Below are 17,788 nucleotides of genomic sequence, written 5' to 3' on the forward strand. Positions count from 1 at the left end.
GTTAAAACTGGGTAATGAACAAATATTCTTTAGCTGAGGATTCAGTTCTAGTACTGAAAGAAATTCTTGAGGTATCAATATTGAAATCAGCTCACAACATTCGTGAGGTTGACTATAGTTGTTCTTTAATTTCAAAGGTGTAAATAAGATTTGGACAGTCACCACCTATCCTAAACCACTTTCTTTACTACCTATATTAATATACAGGAAAAGAGCAAGCTTAAGTTTACTTAAGGATGGTGCCTACAAATAAGGAGGTATTTTTCCATGGTTTATGACTATGCAGGAAAAGCAGATCTTAGCAAAGCAGGGCAAAAAACTTTTTTTTATTCCACTTGTCCATTGGACGAGTAACGTTCAGATTCTGGTCGTCCGAAAGTTAATTTCACTAGTCCGAAATAATTACTAAAGTGAATAACAAAATGTCATAAAAAAACGTAGAAATTGTATGATCGGTTTTGTACCAAATCTCGAGTATTTATTTTAACAGTTATTTCAATTTATGTTGTTCTTTGCACTTTTTAATACAACACCATTTCATACAGACACATCGGGGATCACTCACATTCTTTATACACGACTTGAGAAAATGCAGCACATCTATGAGGCATTAAAACTGCGATCTAAGATGACTCCTTTGACTCCTCATTGATTCTACCGCTTATTCGCTGTAGCGGCGCCTGCTCTGGTTTTTCTTCGTTTTTAGCTCATTGAAAACAAAAGTAATGAGAATGACTCTTCTTGGGACTCACAAGAGAATCACGGCGAAAACCGGTGGCGGACGATCCATTGATGCCGACATAAAGCCGGCTTGCTTTATTGGCTACTGTCGGATACTTGCGGCACACAATGCAGAACATTTCATTCTTCTCCGCGTCAAATTTAACCCAGGGAAATTCTTTTTTCCATGTTGGTTGGAATTTTTTCGAATTTGACTTTCTTCATATTTTCTCACTTTCTCACTCTTAAGATGTTCCTCTTTGCTGGAGTCAGGTTTTCTTTTACTACCGATTTTCCATACATGTAGGTCAAGCAGATTAGCCGACATCTTGTACACTGACAGTGAAAACGTAGTATGTGATCTGATTTTATTTCGCGCATTTTTTAGTTGGGTCATGTGACATTTTTAAAGCATCAGCGCCTTTTATATAGCAGAATGGCTTGTAACGTTTCACGTCGTTTAAATTACACTATTAGACTGACAACAAAGACTTTAAAAGGTTTTATTACTTCTTTAATGATCACAAAACTTGCCACAACGGTAATCGCCTCGTTTAAGTGTCAATGAAGCCTTGTCTCAAATGAGATAGTCATTTCCATATATGGTATGTGGATCCCAGTCATCATCGAAACGACAGAACCAGATATTCTCGGAAAACAGAAGCGAAAACGGGTAAGTTGCCATGAAAAGAGACCAAACTTCGCGAAACTCAGGCTAGTTTACAAAGTCCAAAATACTTGGGAACTCAGACCTCAGTACAAAAGAACATTTTTTTTTACACAAACGCTACTCGTCGGACAAGTGCTTTTGGAAATCCACTCGTCCGAGATACGAGAGTACTCGTCTCAGATGGGCGGACGAGCGAACGTTTTTTGCCCTGGCAAAGGCTATTGAAATGCAAAAAGAAAATTGGGGGTAACCACACATTTTTTAGAGACAATTAAGCAACAATCATTTTAAAGAGTAGTAAAATACAAAGCAATATATGGTGTTTTTTTTTTCAAAATTGAAGCTTTATTATCTCTAAAAAATGCATGGCTACCCCCAATTTTCTTCTTGGATTATCATACCAAAAGCACTTGCTAAGTTCTGCTTTCTTCACATAGTTTTAAACTGCGCAAAATATCCCTGTATTAGTAGGCACCACCCATAGGAAACCCGAGTATCTCAAGATGCGCAGAACGTAGATGTATGCGCAGTAACAAAAGTAGGCTTCGTCCTTAATGTTACTGTAAATGATTGTATGTCAGGCAGGAGGCAGACCAGCTGGCTATTTCCAGGCATGGTCAAGGGACTTGAACTGGGGAGCTCTGGATTTCAAGTCCAGTGCCCCAAATGCTGAGGCAAACTACCTCCCAGTGGGGCCCAGCAGGGTCCACTATTATTACAAAAGTCCATCCAGGTGCACTCTGAGATCAAGTTAATAATTATTGTTATCAATTTGCCATCAGATTCTATACTTGCAAAGATAGAAGAGGCAGGATTTACTATAGCCATGTCAAAGGAAATCAATTTGTCAAGGGAGCAGGCAGAATCTTTCTATGCTGAACATAAAGACTCAGATTTCTTTGAGACTTTAGTTACAAACATGACCAGGTTTGTGTAATATTACCTAGTTATTGTGTAATAGTTTAAGTTATTAATTGAATGGCTTGGTGTGCAAGAGAGACATTTAAGTGCATGATTTGCCCTCCAAGTATCTGAATTGATGCAAATCAGCTCTATGTTGGCCTTGCTACATACAGACTTGCAATTCCATCAGTGTTGACAACTCACTGAGTCAAGGTGCATACATATCATGTACTTAGTAAAGCCGGTGAAACACTAGGCGATTTTGTTAGCCGATTGTGGCAAATTTGTTCAGCAGCCGATTTTCGCCACTGATTGATGCAGACACTTGCTGATTTTTTTTGCTGATCGTGACGATGTGGTACTTCAACCTTATATTCCCAGGTTCCAAGTATTTCTGCTATCTGCCATTTTGAAAAGTTGTGTGATAAAATCGTCTAACTTGATTGGTTGACTTTACTGGCGATTCATAGTGATTTGTGTAGAAAATAGCAGGAACGGGTACACTTGGCCAATGCCAGCTAAGTTAATCGTTGATATCTGATATTGATTTATACGCCAATTGCGGCAATCAACGAAAATCTCAATGTGCAGTTCCAGAAAATATCCATACCCCCACCACGGAGGGAATTTCACATAACACATGTTCAGTATAATTGGTACTTGTTCAATATAATTGGGACTAATTGGTGTTAGTGGTTATCGCCTGTTATCCGGTGTTAGAGCCAATCAGGTTCATGCTCTTCCATAGCTTCCAGATGTGATAATGTTATCCGCTAACAAGACTGTTAGAGCCAATGAGAGTTTTGTTTTTCAATAACAGGATAACACAAATAATAACTCAAGTGTTAGCCGATAATATTAGTCAGTTCCACCAATAACAACTGCTCATTACATCACATCGTTATTTGTGGCTACAATAAAGCTTACAAAATTCAAAGTCTGCTAGAGGGCACCAGCATACCTAAAATTGCTCTCCCAAATACATGAGATTTTCGGGAAAAATAGTCCAATTCTCTTCAGATGTTGTATTCATTGTGAAAATGTTTAACAATACAAAAGGCAAAATGTCTTAAGGATAAGGTGTTGCTCAAAATTGAATTGCGATGAGTATGTTTGCTTCATCTTCTCCACTAACATTCTACTTCTCCACTGAATAGAAAATAAAGCTGCTCTTGTGAAGAAATCTTTTCTCACTAACAATGGAATGATCGCGTCAAAAAGATACGGCAACAGGCTTGTTCGTTTAGTCTTTTCCAATATAAAATATTAAAGAAATCTTTTCTCACTCACAAAAAAAAAACGATTGTCACAAAAAGACACGGCAACAGAAAAGTCAGGATTGTTTAATGTTCTCCAGCATTAGATGTATCTGCCTCTTTGAAGTAGAAACAAACGGCAATAGCGACAACACGATACGGCTACGGAGAAGGTTCAAAGAAAGACCTCTTGTAAGGGGCTTCTACATTGTAAACATTCCTGCACGCAATTATCTAGTGACAAGATAATGCTTAACATGAGTGGAGAATAATCACGTTTTGTCGCATTAACTGGGTATTTCCGTGTAACGATTACTCTGTGACGTTTATTTGGAATGAAGAACTGAAAATGGGTGAAGAAGATTATAGTGAGTCTAGCAGAAAAAGATTCCAAATTGTTGTCTCTTTGCAGCAGGATATGCGATTATACCACAAGTCTTTGTTCGGAGAAATTATCAATTACTATTGACAGATAAACACCTGAACGTCTAAGCCATCGTCAGCCAATAAGGGGAATGTTAGTCGCTAACAGAATAACAGGTTTTCCGTTAGTGCGTAACCTCAGATCTAATCACCAATATTTAAGCCATAGGACGGAAAAACATGCTAAATGAAGTGTCTACCCTCCTTTGAACGCTGCAAGTCACGACTCAGTTGCTTGCTTTTAACGAAATATATAATTAAGGGAACGTTAAGTTTGAAGGGCCGTCAGACAGCCAAAAAAATACTTGGGATAAACGGAAGATATCGGCGGTATCCAAAAACGAACTTTATTCTGACGGTTCATTTGCTCAATTGACATTTATCTGTGTTTCGAATAGAACAAGGAGCGCCAAATGATTTTATTATACAACAGTTGTTTTTTTGAAACACGAGAGGGGCCGGATATAGCCGAACAAAACGTTCAAGCCAATTTTCGTTTGGCGCCAAAATGCGATCACTTGCCGCGAATCAAGCGTTAGTGTACTATCAAACGATATGCTTTTGCTCCGGGCATTTTCGAAGACTTTTATTGTCTAATCAATATCGTCAAATTCACGGTTAAAATTTAAGTTTACAAGCACAGTGGAGCGTTTTACTTACCCTAGCCGCCGTTTTCCGCGCCCTAAAGCTACGAGCTCTTTCCCCATAACTACAATCCCGGGCTACAATACGTCCTCTGCTTTTCACTCAAAAGCAACTTTGAGAGTTGTACAATTTTGTTGGCGCTCTTTCTCATGTTGTGATAGTTAGTGATAAACGATTACGACGGCAGTGTTGGAACGGAAGAAAGTACCCGCCGAAGCCATGCATTGCGTTTTTAAAGTGGCGAAACTGTCCCGTGACGGGCTGGGTGAAGTTGCGAAGTAGGTGCTGGAGGGGGAGGAGGAGAGGCTTGCACCAGTGACACCGTCCCGTACGGAAAATTCTGGCGAGAAAGCGGCGAGATTTGAGACATAAAAAATCACCCTAATGAGCGAGACAGAACGTGACGATAATCAGCCTGACGGGAGAGGTAAAAACGGAACGATAAATGAACGGGAACGGAGCGAGGAATTTTCATTTGAATCGCTCAGTTGTTCCGCTGAAATATAGGGTGCTTTCCACAGTGTTCCATGAACCAAAAATTTTCGGGTTGAATTTTGGGATTTCGGTCTCGATTGTTGGTCGTCACGTGGTCAGTTTTTGCCCCAGGCTTCTTGACGCCGCTTATCGTATGTGTTCAAACAGTCCGACTGGAAGCTTTTGAATGGAACACGAAAATACCGAAATTTCCACTTTTCGGGAACACTGAAACGTTTGTCCAAAATTTTCGAAAATCTTTTCCGGAAAAGATCCCGTTCCATTCGATTCCCACCCGAAATTTTCGAAAATTTTGTCGAATGGAAAGCGCCCGTGGCTCGCTAAACAAGCTGAATTTCTCTCGCCGGACTCAGTCAGGCCGTATTATGGCCTGACTTATTAAATGTAGGTAATACAACACCAAATAATGAAAAAGCACGTACACATTAAGTCAACTATCGTACTTCTCGTGAAAAACTTGTTTATTATAAATCTGGGACATGACTAACATAGTGTTTGTCTTTCTCATCCAGGCGGTTGTGCTCTACCCGTGATGTTGTCTATTTGCAACTCTTTGATACAACTGCAAAATACACGGCTATTCGAAAGGCCTTAAAATCGATTTAGTCTACTGGGTGCCGTTTTGACTTAAAAATTATGACCGAAAAACCGAGTATATAATTTTACATTACCTCATTCTAGCACACTCTGTTACGCTGTCGCGTCGAGCGCATGTACCTAAACCGCGTAACGCCTTGGAAGTGGCTGGCGGTATTTTGCTGTTACCTTCAAAATATTGATATTGTAAAAAAAGGGAAGAGTCGCTCAATGTGTGCCGTTTATTTCCTGTAGCTTCCCTTGCTGTCCCAGAAGCTTTTTCCTTGAATAGCTAACTTGATTCGTAAAATTGATTTGTTTTGTTTGCCGGCAGTCCTTTGAAGTCCTTTTGGTTTGCAGAAACACATCACGCATTCTGAAAAACAACGTAGAAAACGCCGAAAAATAATTTACAGCTGCCATAATTGTAATCTCCTTTGCAGCTTTTTATCGACACCGTTTGAGCGTCACTGAGGGATTTATTTGAGCACCGCAGCACGTAATAATGTTTGAAGGCTAAAATAAGTTTAACCATTACATGTAAATGTGCACGCGCTGAAAACGGTTTACAGTTACACCAGAACAACTCCATATGTACGTCAGTTTTCAGCCGTGAATCGATGTTTTCCATCCTGTGGGAATTCAAGTAATGTATATCAATCATTTTATTATTATACATACGTTTGGGACACTCATGGAGAATATATAAATCTCGCCGCTTTCTCGCCAGAATTTTCGTACGGGACGGTGTCACTGGTGCAAGCCTCTCCTCCTCCCCCTCCAGCACCTACTTCGCAACTTCACCCAGCCCGTCACGGGACAGTTTCGCCACTTTAAAAACGCAATGCATGGCTTCAGTGGGCACTTTCTTCTGTTTCGACACTGCTCGTAATCGTTTATCACTATCACAACATGAGAAAGAGCGTGCCGCCGAAAGCGAACAAAATTGTACAACTCTCAAAGATGCTTTTGAGTGAAAAGCAGAAGAAGTATTGTAGTTATGGGGAAAGAGCTCGTAGCTTTAGGGCGCGGAAAACGGCGGCTACTATAGGGTAAGTAAAACGCTCTACTGTGCTTGTAAACTTAAATTTTAACCGTGGATTTGACGATATTGATTAGACAATAACAGTCTTCGAAAATGCCCGGAGCAAAAGCATATCGTTTGATAGTACACTAACGCTTGATTCGCGGCAAGTGATCGCATTTTGGCGCCAAACGAAAATTGGCTTGAACGTTTTGTTCGGCTATATCCGGCCCCTCTCGTGTTTCAAAAAAACAACTGTTGTATAATAAAATCATTTGGCGCTCCTTGTTCTATTCGAAACACAGATAAATGTCAATTGAGCAAATGAACCGTCAGAATAAAGTTCGTTTTTGGATACCGCCGATATCTTCCGTTTATCCCAAGTATTTTTTTGGCTGTCTGACGGCCCTTCAAACTTAACGTTCCCTTAATTATATATTTCGTTAAAAGCAAGCAACTGAGTCGTGACTTGCAGCGTTCAAAGGAGGGTAGACACTTCATTTAGCATGTTTTTCCGTCCTATGGCTTAAATATTGGTGATTAGATCTGAGGTTACGCACTAACGGAAAACCTGTTATTCTGTTAGCGACTAACATTCCCCTTATTGGCTGACGATGGCTTAGACGTTCAGGTGTTTATCTGTCAATAGTAATTAATAATTTCTCCGAACAAAGACTTGTGGTATAATCGCATATCCTGCTGCAAAGAGACAACAATTTGGAATCTTTTTCTGCTAGACTCACTATAATCTTCTTCACCCATTTTCAGTTCTTCATTCCAAATAAACGTCACAGAGTAATCGTTACACGGAAATACCCAGTTAATGCGACAAAACGTGATTATTCTCCACTCATGTTAAGCATTATCTTGTCACTAGATAATTGCGTGCAGGAATGTTTACAATGTAGAAGCCCCTTACAAGAGGTCTTTCTTTGAACCTTCTCCGTAGCCGTATCGTGTTGTCGCTATTGCCGTTTGTTTCTACTTCAAAGAGGCAGATACATCTAATGCTGGAGAACATTAAACAATCCTGACTTTTCTGTTGCCGTGTCTTTTTGTGACAATCGTTTTTTTTTTGTGAGTGAGAAAAGATTTCTTTAATATTTTATATTGGAAAAGACTAAACGAACAAGCCTGTTGCCGTATCTTTTTGACGCGATCATTCCATTGTTAGTGAGAAAAGATTTCTTCACAAGAGCAGCTTTATTTTCTATTCAGTGGAGAAGTAGAATGTTAGTGGAGAAGATGAGGCAAACATACTCATCGCAATTCAATTTTGAGCAACACCTTATCCTTAAGACATTTTGCCTTTTGTATTGTTAAACATTTACAATGAATACAACATCTGAAGAGAATTGGACTATTTTTCCCGAAAATCTCATGTATAATTTTGGGAGAGCAATTTTAGGTATGCTGGTGCCCTCTAGCAGACTTTGAATTTTGTAAGCTTTATTGTAGCCACAAATAACGATGTGATGTAACGAGCAGTTGTTATTGGTGGAACTGACTAATATTATCGGCTAACACTTGAGTTGTTATTTGTGTTATCCTGTTATTGAATAACAAAACTCTCATTGGCTCTAACAGTCTTGTTAGCGGATAGCATTATCACATCTGGAAGCTATGGAAGAGCATGAACCTGATTGGCTCTAACACCGGATAACAGGCGATAACCACTAACACCAATTAGTCCCAATTATATTGAACAAGTACCAATTATACTGAACATGTGTTACATAGGACCCCACCCCCCAGGATTTTCTATTTTCGAGGTATTTTTTTGACCCCCCCACCCCTTCGGAAAAGTTTCATTTCAAAAGAACTCCTCAAAAATCAGTTTGACGTGAACATTTTAGAAATATCAAGAACTGCCTACACGAGGAGAAAATATGCGTTATCGAAGAGTGCGCACACTGTTCAATTTCACCGGTAGAGTTTGCCAAAAAGCTCTTGATACTGAAATAATAATTGTTACCTGTGGTCATTGACATCAAACTTTACCATTAGCTTCGCTGAAGATTTTAAATCTAAATTGTTGGAAAAGTCCGGCAATGCAAAAATGTGTTTTCATTTAATTTGCGTATGTCATGTTTACGTTCCTATGCAAATTTGTAAGAGACCAAAAGGATTATCGCTTTAGTTCTACTCAATCAATATTTCTCATGGTAATCAATCAGTCTAGTTATTTTAGTCGATAGTTTTCCTATTGAATCGGCATAGCTTGGACAAAATAAGCATTAGCAGGGCAGGGAGAAAATTGACCTTTCAGATCATAACTTGAAATCGCAGATGAAATGGAGCCGCAAAACGAAATTAGCATGTTCACCTTCTTATGCAAATTTTGTATGAGATCAATAACGCATTAAAAGAATGTTGAATTGGCTCTATTTTGCTGAATTTTGGCATAGAAATTAAGTTAATAGTTTTGGACTTTGAGTTGAAATACTTTGGACAAAATAAGTTTCAACACGGGTCAGTTTTGACAAACTGATCAATTGACTCTGGGAATTGACCTTTGCCCGTAACTTTATACAGAAATAACAAACAAATTATTTCAATGTTTTATGTAAAATTGGGGCTTTCACTTTATAGCCATACAAAAGTTTCCCTTTTAAACATTGGTACAAATTCAATTGTAGCCAGTGAACAATATTTTTCTGCTCAAGAAAGTTTCACAAACAACAGTTTTATAATAACTGAGTCACGCAACGCAGACAAAGATTTCTTGTCTCACTTGGACTACTTCGCTTACATAGGCTTATCGGAGAAAGGAAGCATGTTTTTCATGTAACAGGTTTCTTTAAAACAGTTAAACAAAGTTACGTCTTCAAGAAAGATCTACGAAGTTGCTAAGTTGGTAAGTTACAATTTTGAACAATCATGTCTGACATGAATGTGAAGTTGACCCTCTGGAAACTTATCCAACCATTCACCCCTCCTCCCCTCTGGAATTTCCTGGGCCATTGACCCCCCCACCCCTCTAGAATTTCCAATTCCCTCCGTGGTGGGGGTATGGATATTTTCTGGAACCACACAATTGCTGTACAGGCACGCTTGGTGATTTTTGCTAATCGCGGCGATTGACATATTAAATCGTGAAGTGTGTCACTGGCTTAAGAATCAGTCAATTGAAGAACATTGCCGCTCATATCCGGAGGCTGTCTTTATAATAATGACATATTAAGTCCAGTGAAAGTAAATATGTGAAATAATTCTGTGAATGTATCTAACTTTGCAGTGGTCCAATGTTGGCTTTGTGTCTGGCTCGTGAGGATGCTGTTGAGGGTTGGAGAGAAATGTTGGGACCAAAGGAAGTATCAGTAGCTGCTGATCAGGCTCCAGATAGGTAATGTAACTTCTACCTAGTGCCAATTAAGTGGATCGTGGGTGTGGCACTTTTTTTTCCCTTGACTTTTAATGAAGATTTCTTAAGATATTGCATTTTTCAAGAAATTTGTTAAAATACCAGTGTTATTTAAAAATATGAAATTAATATAATTATATTCAAAGAAAGTGAAGACATTACACTATTTTGTAAATAATAATTATAATTGTAACAGTCCAACCTCCTGTAAGCAACCACCCAAAATGTCAAACATAAGTAGTCACTCATGGGAGGTGGTTGCTTATGAGAGGTCAAACCACAGGGAGTCTAACTTTTCAGTCATTTCCCTGTGCTTAGTTCAGGGGTACAAAATTAATGCGTGCTTGTATAACCCAAGGATAACTTAAACTTTGGCACAGTACCGTTGTAGAAGTGATAAAAACATTTTAAACAATTTAAGTGATGTCATGCAGAATGATTGCTGAACCAAGAACAGTTAATTCCTTATTATTTACTTAATGCGGTGTCTGTTCTTTTATCGATCGTGAATTGTCATAACATTGTCAAAGTAGCTGTGCACACCGACTGGATCTGCAGACTGTCCCCTTATATTAAACCACCGCTTTGAACCTATGTACCAAAGTATGACAGTTCAATGGTCTCAACACTGAAACCAAAGATATCGCTCAGTTTATGGCTTAGTTTATGTGTTCAAATGTACTAAATTATTTACGAATTAGCCCCCATTGTAAGTTTGGGTCATCTGTTAGGTGGTCTCTTATGGGAGGTTAAAGGCAATAGAAAATTTAAAACCTTCAGCCCAAAAAGTGGTTACAGTTAATCATTTGTCTCACAATTGAGTCACATAGATGTGGATCGTGACGTTTCGATTTGACCAGGAAAATTGTGGTAGTTTGGAAAAGTGGTCGTATTGATAGTTTGCATTTTAATCGTAGTCTAAGGCATCAATTCCAAGTGGAGGACAGTCCTATAAATCCGTTACATGGATCAGATTCACCTGAGGCAGCAGAAAAAGAAATACAACACTTTTTCCCTGTTCAGTCGACTGTAGCAGTTATTAAGCCAGAAGTTGAACCTGATAAGAGAGGTTTGTAATGAATTTAAGTTAGTAATATTTATGAGTTAAGTAATAAAGAAGGGAATTTACTATTAATGCTTTTAAGGTTTCATAATTGTAACATCATTGGTTTTATGCCATGCATTTAGCTGATCAAGTTAAGGCTCATGTATTGAAACAAAGTTGTTTGGTTTACCAACAGAGTTGATGAATAAAGATAATTGGCCACCATTAGCCAGCCCTTTACTCTGACAAAGGGCGAACGCTCGAAACAACTCCGCTGATAAACCAAACATTTGTTTCTACTCTCCACTGATGCAGGACTGCAGTTTCAATCTTTTAAAACTAATCCCCTTAACTGAGGCCATTGTTTTGTGTAGTTACTATTGACAGTTTCAACCAGTCAAAGGCAACAGTCAGTCTATACACCACCAGTGTGCACTACATGCCTTCAGACTCATACAATTATTTAATAGTTTACAAATTACCTTTCAACTCTGTTGATAAAACCAGAGATTTGTTTCCACTCCCCACCAACGCAGCACCATGCACTGTTTTTTTTTTTAACTAACCCCCTTAGCAATTTGTTTTGTCTGATTATTTACAGAGGAAGTGATACAGCGAATCAAAGAAGCTGGTTTTAAGATTCAGATTGAGAAGGAGGTGTCTCTCACTAAAGAATTAGCAGCCCAATTCTACCATGAACACGAGGGTAAAGAGTTCTATGATGGTCTCACTGATCATATGGCGAGGTATATACACTTGATGCCATTTTCCTTATGAACTGTTTCTTACTCCACCTACATGTAGCTTGCAAAGTGTTTTTTGTAAAGTATGCAATCAGATTGACTTGTTGATAAACCATTTATTCATCAACAAGTACCGGACGAGTGCTTGAACGTCAGTTTTAATTGTATGAAACAAGTGTCTTAATTATAAGACCAGTACTATAAGTAAGTGATCAATAGACTTTGCTTGAAGAGATTCGTTAGCTGTTAATGTTGCATGTAATACTTCTTTGCTTTTTATGAGACTCTTTTGGGAGAAACACTTCTTTATTTTGAAATGTCACTTATTATTATGGACATTGATTTAAATAATCCAAACAAAAGTCACTTGTAAGTTGTAACCCTTCAGTTCAACTAATATCATAATTGTACAAATTAATTTTGCTTTAGTTGGTATGGACAATTTATGCCTGATGATATTGGAAAACCTTCTATAATTGCAGTTATTAAAATAAAAAAAATATGTGAAGAGTTTTAGGCAAAAATATCGGAAGTGACTTTTCTGCCTTAATTGAAATCAAAATTGCCTCAAATAAGCTACATATTTTGGCAGAGATTAGTTATCATGTAAGAAACTAAGTTCTGGATTTAGTTTTTGGAGTGAGAGGCTAAAACAAACAAGGGATTAACTTTTTATTTTTATTCAAAATGCAAGTGACCTACATGAAAGAAATGCTTCATTTTATTTGGCTCAGTTTTTAGTAAAAAGGAAATAAAATAGGCAAATTCTTTGCATCGAATTAACACCCTCTGCATGTCATATTGTATTTTAATCACACGCAACTTAACTTTCGCCCTCTTTTCCCGCATAATCTGACTTACACAACTTTGAAAATGATGACATGGAGTCATTGAAATGTCAGTCACCATTGCTATTGCTTGTTTTTATTTTAAATTGTTTATCAAAAACCCTCATTATTATAATCAAAGCATTTGGCTCAAAAACTGTTAAAATGTAGAAGTTTCTCACTTGATAACCAGTCTCAGTTGTGCTAAAATATGGCTTATTAATTTTGATTTGAAACTAAAAAAGTCACTGTAACGATAGTCTAGTTTGTATAAACCCCTTCAATTTCAAGTAGTCCAGTATTTGTTCTCAATTTGTTCTAAAGGAAAATGGTTTGTACTTGAATATTTCATATGACTGGCCAGTGCGCATAACTCAGTACCTGACAATTAATGAATTTTCTTCCAGTGAAACTCGAAATAAAATTAAGTTATTGAAAAATGATGCATCAACCAATTGTGAGCAGGGTTATAAGAAGGCTCGATCCTTAGTCTAGTCACGCTTATTTAATTCATGATTTGTGGCTTATTTGATCCTGCAGCCTAATCTAAATAAGCCACAACTTTTGACCATCATAAACACTCTTGCCTTTACATGTAAGTCAAAGTGTTCTGTATTTCGTCAAATTGAAAACCCAAGCTCCATTACATGGGCTTTGCCTCTTAAATAATTTTAAGTGCTCAGTACCATGTATGTTAGTGTCATAACGTGACACACTTTTCTTTTAAACATCAGTGGTCCTACATTGTTTATGGTACTAACAAGAGAGGATGCAGTCAGTGGATGGAGAGCACTGATGGGACCCACTGATCCACAGCAAGCTTTGGATGTTGCACCCGACTCGTATGTTTTTTTTTAAATTGGGTCTTTTATAGTGATGCATGAAGTAAGAGTTGATATTTTGCAGGACATAATATTCAGAGATGGGGAAGTGGTAGGAGTGGAGTGGTAAATCTGTGACTGCCGAGATACTGATACCACTTCATTATCAATTACAGTCTAATTGACAGAGCTGCTGTAAAATAATATGCATTTAGCTAGCAATCTCAAAAAACAAGATCGATAAGGCCAGACATGCATTTCTCAATGCTCCTGAAGAACGTTTGGGCCGAAAGGTATTCAACTTATCCCTTTTCTACACATTGCCAGTTATTTTTTGTACAAACCAACTCAATGTGTTTCTTAATCTTGGAAAACTTAAAATGTTTTTGCTTTCAAAATTAAAAAAACTATATTTTTGGTCATGAAGTTTGTGTATGTAAAATAATTTTTCTGGTCTGAAATCTGAGAAGTGCATGCCTGGTCTACAAAATTGGAGCTTCTGATACTAAGCCTAAACTTTTTGAGTCTCTGGAGTTTTTAAGGGATTATTTAATTGAAAACCCTGGTTTTGAGAACACTTACACCCACATTTGTTGTTGGTTTTCACCCACAAAAAAGCAAAATCTAAGGTCATAGTGTTTCCTCAATATCTTTTAAAGACCAGATTAAAATTCTAAACAATTTGTATTTTGCAACATATTATTATCTTGTTTTGGTTTTGATGTCAGTCTCAACTGGTCTCTATTACTGCTAAGGCCTAAATCATTAAAAATCTATATTCCTCTTTCTTTAAATTATATTGCAAAAATTGTGATTGGCATCATTCTCTTATCCTTGTAGTCTTCGGGCGCAGTTTGGTGTGGATTCAATGAAAAATGCTGTACATGGCAGTTCTTCTCTAGAGAAGGCTGAGAAAGTAATTAAAGAGTTCCTACCTGAGGTTGAAATTTTACCAGATGGAACAGTCAGAGGTTTGAATTTTCAATGTGTATGCACATTTTCACAAGCTCACCACCTTGTAATTATGTTAAAATTCGAAGGAGTTTTGTTTTTTTTTTCCTTCCTATGACATTCCACACTGCAGCTCATTAAAAGTTTTGTTCTGTGGTTAAGATTTCTTTATTAAGTTAAGTACACTCCTTTTTAACTTGAACTTTTCTTGCCAAGTTATCTTGTCTGTCTCGGCTTTTTGCTAATGTGGTTGTCATTTTCAGTTTTTCACGTAACAAACTTGCCTTTCTCCACTTAAATAATATCCAAAAAGGTTGCACAAACAACCTGCAGAAAATGTTATTTTTCCCTAGCCAGTGATAGACTTGGTGGATTTGGCGAAAGTTCTGTGACTGGGAGAATTGGTTAAGACTAGAGATAGTGAAGATGGTAGGGCCTTTGCAGATGGTAGAGAGGGGTTGTAGAGTTGAGTGGGTATAGGAGAGTTGTTGTAGGTGTCTCAGTCTTAATGAATTCATTGACTGCCTCAAAAGCAGTGGGTGCCTTCTACTTTAACCTTTGTAGTCTGGTTAGATTGCATCAAACCTCCTGAGAACCTTTTGCATTCCCCAGCATAGACCAGTGCTGGTCAACTAGACCAAAGGTTACACAACACTTGCTTGGTAAAGATGGCAGCAAAGACTTTCTGGAGGGGTTGGGGGCAGTGATTTGGGACTGGATTATGTGGAGTTTTCGGTCAAATTTCTGGAAATTATGATGCTGTTGGAAATGGTGAAGTTGGTAAAGATGCTGGGTTGATGCAGATGGAGTAACTAAAGTTCATGGGGATAGTGGAGTTGGTGGAGTTATTGAGGCTTGTGGATTTTGTGAAGTTGGAGTTTGTGAAGTCAGTCAGTAGTGTGGATTTGGTAGACATTGTGTAGTTTCTAGAAATGGTGGGTCAATGAAGTAAGCTAGTGTTCATTGTTGAGTTGTTGGGGATGGAGTTGGTGAAAAGGGTGAAGTTGGTGGAGGTGGTGGATTGGTGGAGATGATGACTTTGATGGAGTTAGTGAAGATGGTGAAGTGATTGATGTTGTATGTGGAAATGGTAGAGACAGTGTAGTTGCTGGAGTTTGTGGAGTGGGGAGGTGGTGAAGTTGTTGGATATTGCGAAGTTAGTGGAAATTATCAGTGGATCTGGTGGCGATAATGAAATTGCTGGCGTTTTGGCAATTGTTGGATGTGTTTCAGTAGGTGGAGTATGTCTGGATCATGGAGTTCATGTACATAATAGAGATTATGGTGCTTGTGGAGGTGGAGGTGGTGGTGAAAAAGGTGAAGTGGTGAGGTTACTGGTAGGTGGATGTGGTAGAGTTGTTGGAGTACATGTGTGGAGACAGTGGAGTAGTTGGATATGGTTGTAGTTGGTGGGGATTGAGGGGTTAGTTGGTGGAGTTCTTAAGGAGTTGCTGAAATTGTTGATCTTGGTGGGGAAGTAGTAAGGGTGGATATGGTAGTCTTGTTAACTGCCTGGTAAAGTTACTTCCTGGTAAATCATCATTTTGTGGTCTTGATGATGATGAGCATCGTAATCATCATAATTGGTCATCACGATCATGATCATTATCTTACTTTTATCTCCCTTCTCTTTTTTCTGTGAAGTACCTAAAGATGAACCTGAACCCGACAAAGAGGACCAACAACAAGAGGATAAAGAAATAAATAAAAAACCTGACGGTATGGACGTCTCTTTCTCATGTTTCTGTATGATTAGTAATTAAACACCAATCAAAGTTCATGTTAATGCAGGATTAGTTTAATCGGCTCTGAACAACTGGGCTCAGATTGTGGATGAATGCCTTAAGACAATTTGCGTAGTTGTAACGATCAATGGTCTTCATCCCAACTGGGACGTAAGGCTGCAACTAATTTCTGCCACTAGGGGCGATCTCTCAACTGTAAACATTAATTTGCTTCATGTGAATTTATTTCAGAGCAATTCAGTGAACCTTTGGGAATGGAAAGTGGTAGCATCCCCAATGATGCCATCAAGGCATCATCTGAACTTGATGAGCAACACAGTGCTTTAAGAGCTCGCTTGAACACCAAGCCTGAAGGAGAACAGATGGGTGCCTGGGTTCCACTTGAAAGTGATGAGAACCAGTGGCTTCAGGTGGATCTTGGGAAGGTCACAAGACTTACAAAAATAGCTGTACAAGGAGAAGCTGGTGACAGTTCCCGCCACGTCAAGGAGTTTACTGTCTCGTGCAGCTTTAGCGAGGAAGGGTTCATAGCTTACAGAGAGGATGGCAGTGAAAAGGTAAACTGTTTCCAGATGTTAGGATCTGTCCACACTAATGCATTTTCAAAAATGTCTGTTTTCATCTCGGCGAAAACGAAGCAAAATATTTTCACCCACACTAGAGTTTTCCTATTGTTTTCACCTATCCACACTGAAACGCTTGAAACCAGAAAAACACGGTGACCTGGGATTGGGCTTGTGTTAACATCACAAGACCATCTGCCTTCTTGGATAGATGCTCTGATTTGGAGTGCAACCGATGGCATGTGATGCTTTTTATGTCGCCGTTTTCAAAACTCTCCGTTTTCACCTTTCCCCACTAGAAACGAAGCGTTTTTAAAAGCTTCCACTTTTGAAACCGTTTTTGAAAGTCTCCATTTTCATCGGCATTTTCGTGCATTTTAGTGTGGACAATAGGCGAAAACGCATAAAAAAGGTATGTGTTTTCAAACGAAAACGTGTTAGTGTGGACAGGGCCTTAGACTCAATACACACCTCACTAAAAGTGAATGTGTATAATATTATTGCACCTACTAACTCTTCCATATCTTTTGGCCAGGTTTTTGAGAGCAATTCAGACCAGGACACAGTTGTATTGAACAGTCTAAAGAACCCAGTTATAGCACAGTTCTTGAGACTACAGCCTAAGACCTGGAATGAAGGCATTGCCATGAGAACTGAGTTTTATGGATATAATGCAGGTATGCATGTCAGTTTAGAAATGATTGGGAGAAGATCTACAAGACATAAAAAATCCCTCACATAATCAATTTTCATTGTTTTCAATAGATGCTTTGAATAATTAAACTTCTTAAACTGTCAGTAGAAAAATTAAACTAATGTTGCCCGATGTTACTTCCATCAAGGCAAAGTGAATGAAACTGTCGCCAAGAAAATTATGCCTCTCAACTAATCACCCCCCTTTGAAAGAATTGCTGCATCATTGCTTTAACAAAAACTCTTACACTGGATCTGTCATCTTTCCATGAAATACAGAACTTTAAAAACATATGACGATGAAGATGTATATGTGATCTGTTT

General features: G+C 38.3%; 1 protein-coding gene across 4 annotated transcripts in view; it reads left to right on the forward strand.

Annotated features, from left to right (window-relative positions):
* LOC146481232 (thioredoxin domain-containing protein 3 homolog) overlaps window positions 1-17,788 on the forward strand; it is a 40,653-nt gene that overhangs the window by 14,508 nt on the left and 8,357 nt on the right. For all 4 annotated transcript variants that reach the window (XM_085108893.1, XM_085108895.1, XM_085108892.1 and 1 more), the window contains 9 exons: window positions 2,173-2,317; window positions 9,951-10,058; window positions 10,994-11,145; window positions 11,723-11,867; window positions 13,426-13,533; window positions 14,353-14,483; window positions 16,108-16,182; window positions 16,440-16,765; window positions 17,307-17,448. In XM_085108893.1, the coding sequence (XP_084965019.1) occupies window positions 2,173-2,317; window positions 9,951-10,058; window positions 10,994-11,145; window positions 11,723-11,867; window positions 13,426-13,533; window positions 14,353-14,483; window positions 16,108-16,182; window positions 16,440-16,765; window positions 17,307-17,448 (1,332 nt within the window). The remainder of the gene's footprint in view (window positions 1-2,172; window positions 2,318-9,950; window positions 10,059-10,993; window positions 11,146-11,722; window positions 11,868-13,425; window positions 13,534-14,352; window positions 14,484-16,107; window positions 16,183-16,439; window positions 16,766-17,306; window positions 17,449-17,788) is intronic.

This window comes from Pavona decussata, unplaced genomic scaffold, assembly GCF_977016875.1.
Source record: "Pavona decussata unplaced genomic scaffold, jaPavDecu1.1 SCAFFOLD_51, whole genome shotgun sequence".
NCBI classification, from domain to species: domain Eukaryota; kingdom Metazoa; phylum Cnidaria; class Anthozoa; order Scleractinia; family Agariciidae; genus Pavona; species Pavona decussata.